The 6,575-nt window shown below is 65.3% G+C and overlaps 2 protein-coding genes across 2 annotated transcripts in view; both read right to left on the bottom strand.

The window, feature by feature from the left end:
- Positions 1-380: 380 nt before the first annotated feature.
- Positions 381-728, bottom strand: EMIHUDRAFT_211209 (hypothetical protein; the record flags this gene model as incomplete). The annotated part of the gene is made up of 2 exons (XM_005768027.1): positions 381-453; positions 526-728. The coding sequence occupies 2 exons, from the start codon at positions 726-728 to the stop codon at positions 381-383; spliced, it is 276 nt and encodes a 91-aa protein (XP_005768084.1).
- A 240-nt stretch (positions 729-968) lies between these two features.
- Positions 969-6,575, bottom strand: part of EMIHUDRAFT_211208 (hypothetical protein) — a gene marked incomplete at both ends in the record, with an annotated part of 5,878 nt that continues 271 nt past the window's right edge. The window contains 14 exons of the mRNA XM_005768026.1: positions 969-1,125; positions 1,237-2,081; positions 2,173-2,323; positions 2,394-2,422; positions 2,462-2,635; positions 3,191-3,246; positions 3,489-3,576; positions 3,626-3,772; positions 3,993-4,146; positions 4,384-4,520; positions 4,548-4,731; positions 4,797-4,864; positions 5,183-5,239; positions 5,812-6,031. Coding sequence (XP_005768083.1) covers positions 969-1,125; positions 1,237-2,081; positions 2,173-2,323; positions 2,394-2,422; positions 2,462-2,635; positions 3,191-3,246; positions 3,489-3,576; positions 3,626-3,772; positions 3,993-4,146; positions 4,384-4,520; positions 4,548-4,731; positions 4,797-4,864; positions 5,183-5,239; positions 5,812-6,031 — 2,467 coding nt within the window. The remainder of the gene's footprint in view (positions 1,126-1,236; positions 2,082-2,172; positions 2,324-2,393; positions 2,423-2,461; positions 2,636-3,190; positions 3,247-3,488; positions 3,577-3,625; positions 3,773-3,992; positions 4,147-4,383; positions 4,521-4,547; positions 4,732-4,796; positions 4,865-5,182; positions 5,240-5,811; positions 6,032-6,575) is intronic.

Below are 6,575 nucleotides of genomic sequence, written 5' to 3'. Positions count from 1 at the left end.
GGGGGAGGGGGGGGGGAGAGACGTGAAACTCGAAGAGGCCGAGCGCGTAGGGCGTCTCGTGCGTCGTGTCGAGCACGTCCGCAGGGCCGGAGAGGAGGACCTGGAGAGCGCACGCCCATCCCTTGACTCACTTGAATGAATGAATTCGTTAACGTGAGTCGAACGGAGTGAATCGACTCGTTGAATCGAGCACGCCCATTCTGAAGTGAGTGCATTCACACCCCATTCCTTCATGCAACTCATTGAAGCGCCTTGAGCACGTCCATCCTCAAACCACTTAATGAGTTAATTCATCAATGGACTTCATTGAAGCGCCTTCAGCACGTCCATCCTCAACCCAGCTCCATGCATTAACACTCCATTACTTACTTAATGCAACTTCATTGAAGCGCCTTCAGCACGTCCATCCGGCTCTCATCCTTGAGCACGACGATGCACGACTCGGCGCCTACTCTCGCCGCGTCTCGGCTCATCTCGGCCCGTCTCCCCCTCGACCTCTCCAGGCAAGCCGTGTCCGCGCCGCACGGCAAGTTGCCCTCGCCCGACAGCGACTTGCACTCCTGCAGCAGCCGCTTCACCTTGCTGCGCGCCGCGGCCTCAAAGGGCGACTGCGCGATGTTCTGGCGGTAGTAGTGGTTGTACCGCCCCGCGCCGTCCGCCATGCCAACTTCGTCGAAGGAAAGCTCGGCCAGCTCCGCGCCGTACGCCTCGTTGACCGTTCGCAGCATCGCGGCGGCGCCGCCGTACTCCTCCTCGGCCGCCGCGGCGTCGGCGGCGGCGCGCTCGCTCACCAAAGAGGAAAGGCCGCCGCCCGGCCCGCCCTCGCCCCCGCCCCCGCCTCCCTGCTGCAGGCGGGGGAGGAGGCGGCGGAGGGCCTGCACCTCCAGCGGCGGGAAGTGGTCCTTGCACTTGTGCTCGAGGATGTCGGCCGCCTGGAGAACCAGTTGACTGATCAACGAGTGGGCTACTCAACGATTGAACGCGTGCTCGAGGATGTTGGCCGCCGTGTGCAGGAGGGGCACGTCGAGGTTGTCGCAAGCGGCGAGCGTGTGCACGAAGGCGGGCACGCGCGAGGCGGCGTGGAGCAAGAGCTGCGCCGTGTCGGAGAGCATCTTCTTCGGGTGCCTATGCAAAAAAGAAATGCCGCTCCGGAAAAAGAAATACGGCCGGGTGTCGGAGAGCATCTTCTTCGAGTGCCTATGCAAAAAAGAAATGCCGCTCCGGAAAAAGAAATACGGCCGCGTGTCGGAGCGCATCTTCTTCGGGTGCCAGCCCAGCTTGTCGGGCTGGTCGACGCGCAGCCCCTCCCGCGCCTTGACGTCGCAGAGCTTGCGCAGGAACTCGACCAGCATCGCCGCGAGCTTGGAGGCGCGGGACGGGTGGGAGGCAAAGGCGGAGCAGACGCCCGCCTCGTCGGTGAGGAAGAGGAGGGCCGCCAGCGACGAGTGGGCGAGCTGGAGGAAGCCCTTGGCGGTGCGGCGGCACTGCTCGAGGCGAGCCTCGCGCGCCTGCCTCTCCTTCCCGCTCAGCGCCGCCCACGCCGCCTCCTTCTCCTTGTCGGCGGCAGAGGCCGGCGGCGGGGCCGGCAGCGACGCCGCCTTGTCCCCGCGACGCACCGAGGCTGGCATCTCCTCCTGCCTCGTGTGCACGTCCGCCAGCCGGCCGAGCGCATCCGCCAGCAGAAAGACCGCCTCCTTGACCAGCGTCTCTGCAAACTCTCCAAACGCCGCGCCGCCGTCGCCGCCACCGCCCGGCTCGAGCGAGGCGGCCGCGGCGGCCTGCAGCGCCCTCCACGGCTGCGGCTGCTGCCACAGCGCGCGCAGCACGCTCATGATGCGGAAGCGGTCGCCGTTCTTGTCGGAGACGGCCGCCGCGTTTGTGTGCAGCCCAAGCTCGACGTAGAGGGAGAGCAGGGGCAGCTGCACCTCCGACGCCGCCTCGGCGTCGATCAGCCTGACAAGCGGCCCCGCCACGCCGCGCAGCCGCGAGCCGGCCAGCCGCGCCGCGTGCTCGTCCATCTGCACGAGCGTCTCGAGCAGCTCGGCGGCGGTGAAGCGGACGAAGGGCGAGGAGGCGAGGGCCTGGAGTTGCGGAGAGCTCGCCGCGTCAAGACGGGACAGCCAAGGGCGGGCGGTGTGGGCGCGTCCGATTTCTTGTTTCCTGCCGGCCGACCCAGCGGCACGCGCAGCGCGAGACGAGGGGCGCCGCAACCTCCGAAGCAACGAGAGCCTGGGGGTCCTTGCGCGCGAACAGCACGAGGAGCGCAAACAAGTCGGTCAGCGTCGAGGCGGGCAGGGCGGCGCACGCGTCGGCCGCCGCCGCGCTGTCGGCGCAGAGATGCTCGAGCCACGCGCCTTTTCACAGCAGTGGGTGTGAAGAGACGCTGCTCACACCTCTCGCCAGAGATGCTCGAGCCCCGCGCCTTTTCACAGCAGTGGGTGTGAAGAGACGCTGCTCACACCTCTCGCCAGAGATGCTCGAGCCCCGCGCCGGCGAGGCCGCAGAAGCGGAGGAGGAGGGGCTGCAGCCGCGGGCCGTCGAGCAGCAGCCGGTACGCCAGCACCGCCGCCTGCGCCTTGCCCTGCCCAGCCTCCTTGATCGCGTGCAAGTGTGCGTCGAAGGCCGCCGCACCGCCCTCGGGAGGGGGGGCGCGCACCTTGCGAGATATGGCGGAGATGTGGGGGAGATATGGGAGATAGCCCTCGGGCGGAGGAGCGCGCACCTTGCGAGATATGGCGGAGATGTGGGGGGAGATATGGGAGATAGCCCTCGGGCGGAGGAGCGCGCACCTTGCGAGATATGGCGGAGATGTGGGGGGAGATATGGGAGATAGCCCTCGGGCGGAGGAGCGCGCACCTTGCGAGATATGGCGGAGATGTGGGGGGAGATATGGGAGATAGCCCTGGGGAGGAGGAGCGCGCACCTTGCGAGATATGGCGGAGATGTGGGGGGAGATATGGGAGATAGCCCTGGGGAGGAGGAGCGCGCACCTTGCGAGATATGGCGGAGATGTGGGGGAGATATGGGAGATAGCCCTCGGGCGGAGGAGCGCGCACCTTGCGAGATATGGCGGAGATGTGGGGGGAGATATGGGAGATAGCCCTGGGGAGGAGGAGCGCGCACCTTGCGAGATATGGCGGAGATGTGGGGGGAGATATGGGAGATAGCCCTGGGGCGGAGGAGCGCGCACCTTGCGCTGCAGCTCGAGGAGGATCCGCTCGCAGCGGCGCATGGCGGGGAGGACGCCTATGAGAAAAGAAGGACCGCTGGAAGAAAAGAAATACGGCCGGCTCCTCGCATGGCGGGGAGGACGCCTATGAGAAAAGAAGTACCGCTGGAAGAAAAGAAATACGGGCGGCTCCTCGCATGGCGGGGAGGACGCCTATGAGAAAAGAAGTACGGCTGGAAGAAAAGAAATACGGCCGGCTCCTCGCATGGCGGGGAGGACGCCTATGAGAAAAGAAGTGCCGCTGGAAGAAAAGAAATACGGCCGGCTCCTCGCATGGCGGGGAGGACGCCGACGTGCAGCGCGCGCAGGCAGAGGAAGAAGCACTCCGTGACAAAGTGCAGCTCCGCCTAATACACGAACGAACGAATTAACGACTCAGCTAATTCACTCCGTCACAAAGTGCAGCTCCGCCTCGGCGTCGCCGCCGCCCGCCGCGACCCCCTCCGCCGACCCACCCGCAGCGCCAGCCGGCGGTGGGGTGTTCGGGGGGGGAGCGGGCTCGGCGGCGGCGTCGCTGCTCGAGAGGAGGGAGAGCTTGATCGCCTGCGCTGAATGAAGGACTTGAATTGACGCATCCACTAGTTGATTGGTCAGAGGGAGAGCTTGATCGCCTGCGCTGAATGAAGGACTTGAATTGACGCATCCACTAGTTGATGCAAGAGGGAGAGCTTGATCGCCTGCGCTGAATGAAGGACTTGAAGTGACGCATCCACTAGTTGATTGGTCAGAGGGAGAGCTTGATCGCCTGCGCTGAATGAAGGACTTGAAGTGACGCATCCACTAGTTGATTGGTCAGAGGGAGAGCTTGATCGGCCTGCGCCAGCTCGTCCGCCTCCTCGTTGGACTCCTCGAACCCTCCCGACCCACCCGCGCCCGCTCCGCCGCCGCCAGAAGGGTCGCCGCCAGCTTCGGTGAGCCTGAGGCGCTCCTCGGCTTGCGGCCGGCGGCGGCGCGCCGACCACGCCGCCTCGCGCCGCCGCTCTCGCTCGTGCCACCTCGAGATATGGGGAGATATGGGGAGATATGGGGAGATATGGGGAGATATGGGGAGATATGGGGAGATATGGGCCGCTCTCGGTCGTGCCATCTCCAATCGAGCTCTTCATACTTGGTTCATTCGTTCGTCCGTTCACTCGTTCATTAAGACGCGCCACCTCCAATCGAGCCGCGCGAAGCCGTCATGCCCCTTGCCGTCGCGGAGAGCCGTCGGGGTGAGGAAGGGGCCGCACAGCTGCAGCAGCACCGCCGCCGCGCTAAGCAGCGCCCCGTCCGACGAGCAGCTCTGCCGCGCCTAATCAACTCATCAGCGGATATGAACGAGTTGACTCATTCCCCCGCCCGACGCGCCGCTCTGCCGCGCCCGCATCGCCTCTTGAGGGCTCTGCTGCTTCCCCCCGTCTGCGTTCGCGCCGTTGGCCGCGAGCACAGCGCCCAGCCAGCGCAGCGCGGCCGCCTTGGCTGCCGGGTCCTTGAAGAGCGCCGCCGTGAGGATGACCCGCTGCCTGCATGGACATGTCTAACAGACCAGTCACGGACCCGCCCTTGTGTAGAGGGGAGTAGGCGCCACGAGGTGGTCTGCTGCCGGCTCTGCAGCTGCCACACCTCCTCCCACCCGCCCTCGAGCACGGCGCGGTCCTAATTAAACGAATTCACTGATTCGCTGAGCACTGATCAACTAATTCACCCCGCCCGCCCTCGGGCACGGCGCGCTCCTCGTGATGCCACCCTCCCCCGCCAGGGGCAGGCGCCGCCATCCCGTACCTTGACCAAGGAATCCGTCCACCGTTAGTACGCTGAGTGGCGAATTCGTTTCTCCGGCGCTGCCATCCCGCGCACCTTAATCAATCAGTTCAGAACCAGTCAGCCATCACCAGCCTGACCCCGGGGCCGGGCAGGCGCCAACCCCGCGCACCCCGTCAGCCCAGCCGGCGAGGGGCTGAGCAGGCGCAGCACTCCGAGCCCCTCTGCCTCCCGGCCAGTCCACTCGCCAGAGCGGAGCCTGCCGCTCTCCTAGAGGCCAGGTCAGGCTCCCGTCTCCACACACACACACGAGGTGGCGGGGCAAAGGGCCGGGCTGCTCCCTCGCGACTCGACGTCTGGACGACAGGAGCCGGCACGGCATTCAAAGTGCAAGGCCAAGTGCGCGTGGGTGAGCGGTGTGTGTGTGTGTGTGTGTGTGTGTGTGTGTGTGCGTGTGTGTGTGTGTGTGTGTGTGTGTGTGTGTGTGTGTGTGTGTGTGTGTGTGTGTGTGTGTGTGTGTGTGTGTGTGTGTGTGTGTGTGTGTGTGTGTGTGTGTGTGTGTGTGTGTGTGTGTGTGTGTGTGTGTGTGTGTGTGTGTGTGTGTGTGTGTGTGTGTGTGTGTGTGTGTGTGTGTGTGCTGTGTGAGTCTGTCCGCACTCCTCGTCAAGCCGCCGCACGAGCACCGCGCGGGCGGCAACGCCGTGCGGAAGCGGCTTGAGCGGCCCGCCACCCGCCGCCGCGCCGAGGCCGAGAAGCAGCTCCGCCTCTGCCAGCACCGCCCGCCACCCGCCGCCGCCGCCGCCCGAGGAGGAGGAGGAGGACGGGGAGAAAGAGACGTCGACCACAGCGCCGCCCGAGTACGGGTCGAGCCGGCGGAGCAGGGACTCGAGTGCGGGGCCGTATACGCTCTCCTGCTCCGCCAGCGAGAGCGACGTGGCGACGGCGGTCACAAACGGCGCCGCCGCCGCCGAAGCCTTGAGCAAGCCGACGAGGTCGCTCTCTCCAGAGTCGCCGTAGAGGGAGAGCCCATCCTCCTCAGCGGCCCCCGAGAGGAGGGCCTGCCTCGCGTGGTGCAGCGCGACCTCGCACCCGAACGCCGCCGCCGCCGCCGCGCTCGCCTGCTGCAGCTGCGGCTGCTGACGCTCCCAGCAGAGTATTATATTATATTATATTATATTATATTATATTATATTATATTATATTCGCCTGCTGCAGCTGCGGCTGCTGACGCTCCCAGCAGTGCTGCAGGTAGCGCAGGCCGCGCTCGTCCCCGTGCGCGTACGACTGGGTTCGGTCCCGCACCTGAGGCAGGGGGAGATGGGGGGAGATAGGACGGAGATACGGCTCCTGAGGGGCGAAGGAAGGCCGCGGACGTGTGCGTCGCGGACGTGCCACCCGGCGGGCCCGCACCTTCCCTCCGTTTAATTGACCCCACCCCCGTAATAAAATCTCCGTTGCCCACTCGAAAATGTTCCTACTGCAGAATGTCTTTTTTTGCTTCGCCTTTGACTCCTCAACCGTGCACCAAGCCATTCCTTTGATTACCCCTTAATCTCCCCTGTTATTTCCATCTTTGCGTGGGCTTTTAGTTCCCCCGGGCCCTAGG

Source organism: Emiliania huxleyi (genome assembly GCF_000372725.1).
Source record: "Emiliania huxleyi CCMP1516 unplaced genomic scaffold EMIHUscaffold_47, whole genome shotgun sequence".
Lineage (NCBI taxonomy): Eukaryota > Haptophyta > Isochrysidales > Noelaerhabdaceae > Emiliania > Emiliania huxleyi.
The sequence above is the reverse complement of the archived record's forward strand: the minus strand, read 5'-3'. Positions and strand labels throughout refer to the sequence as shown.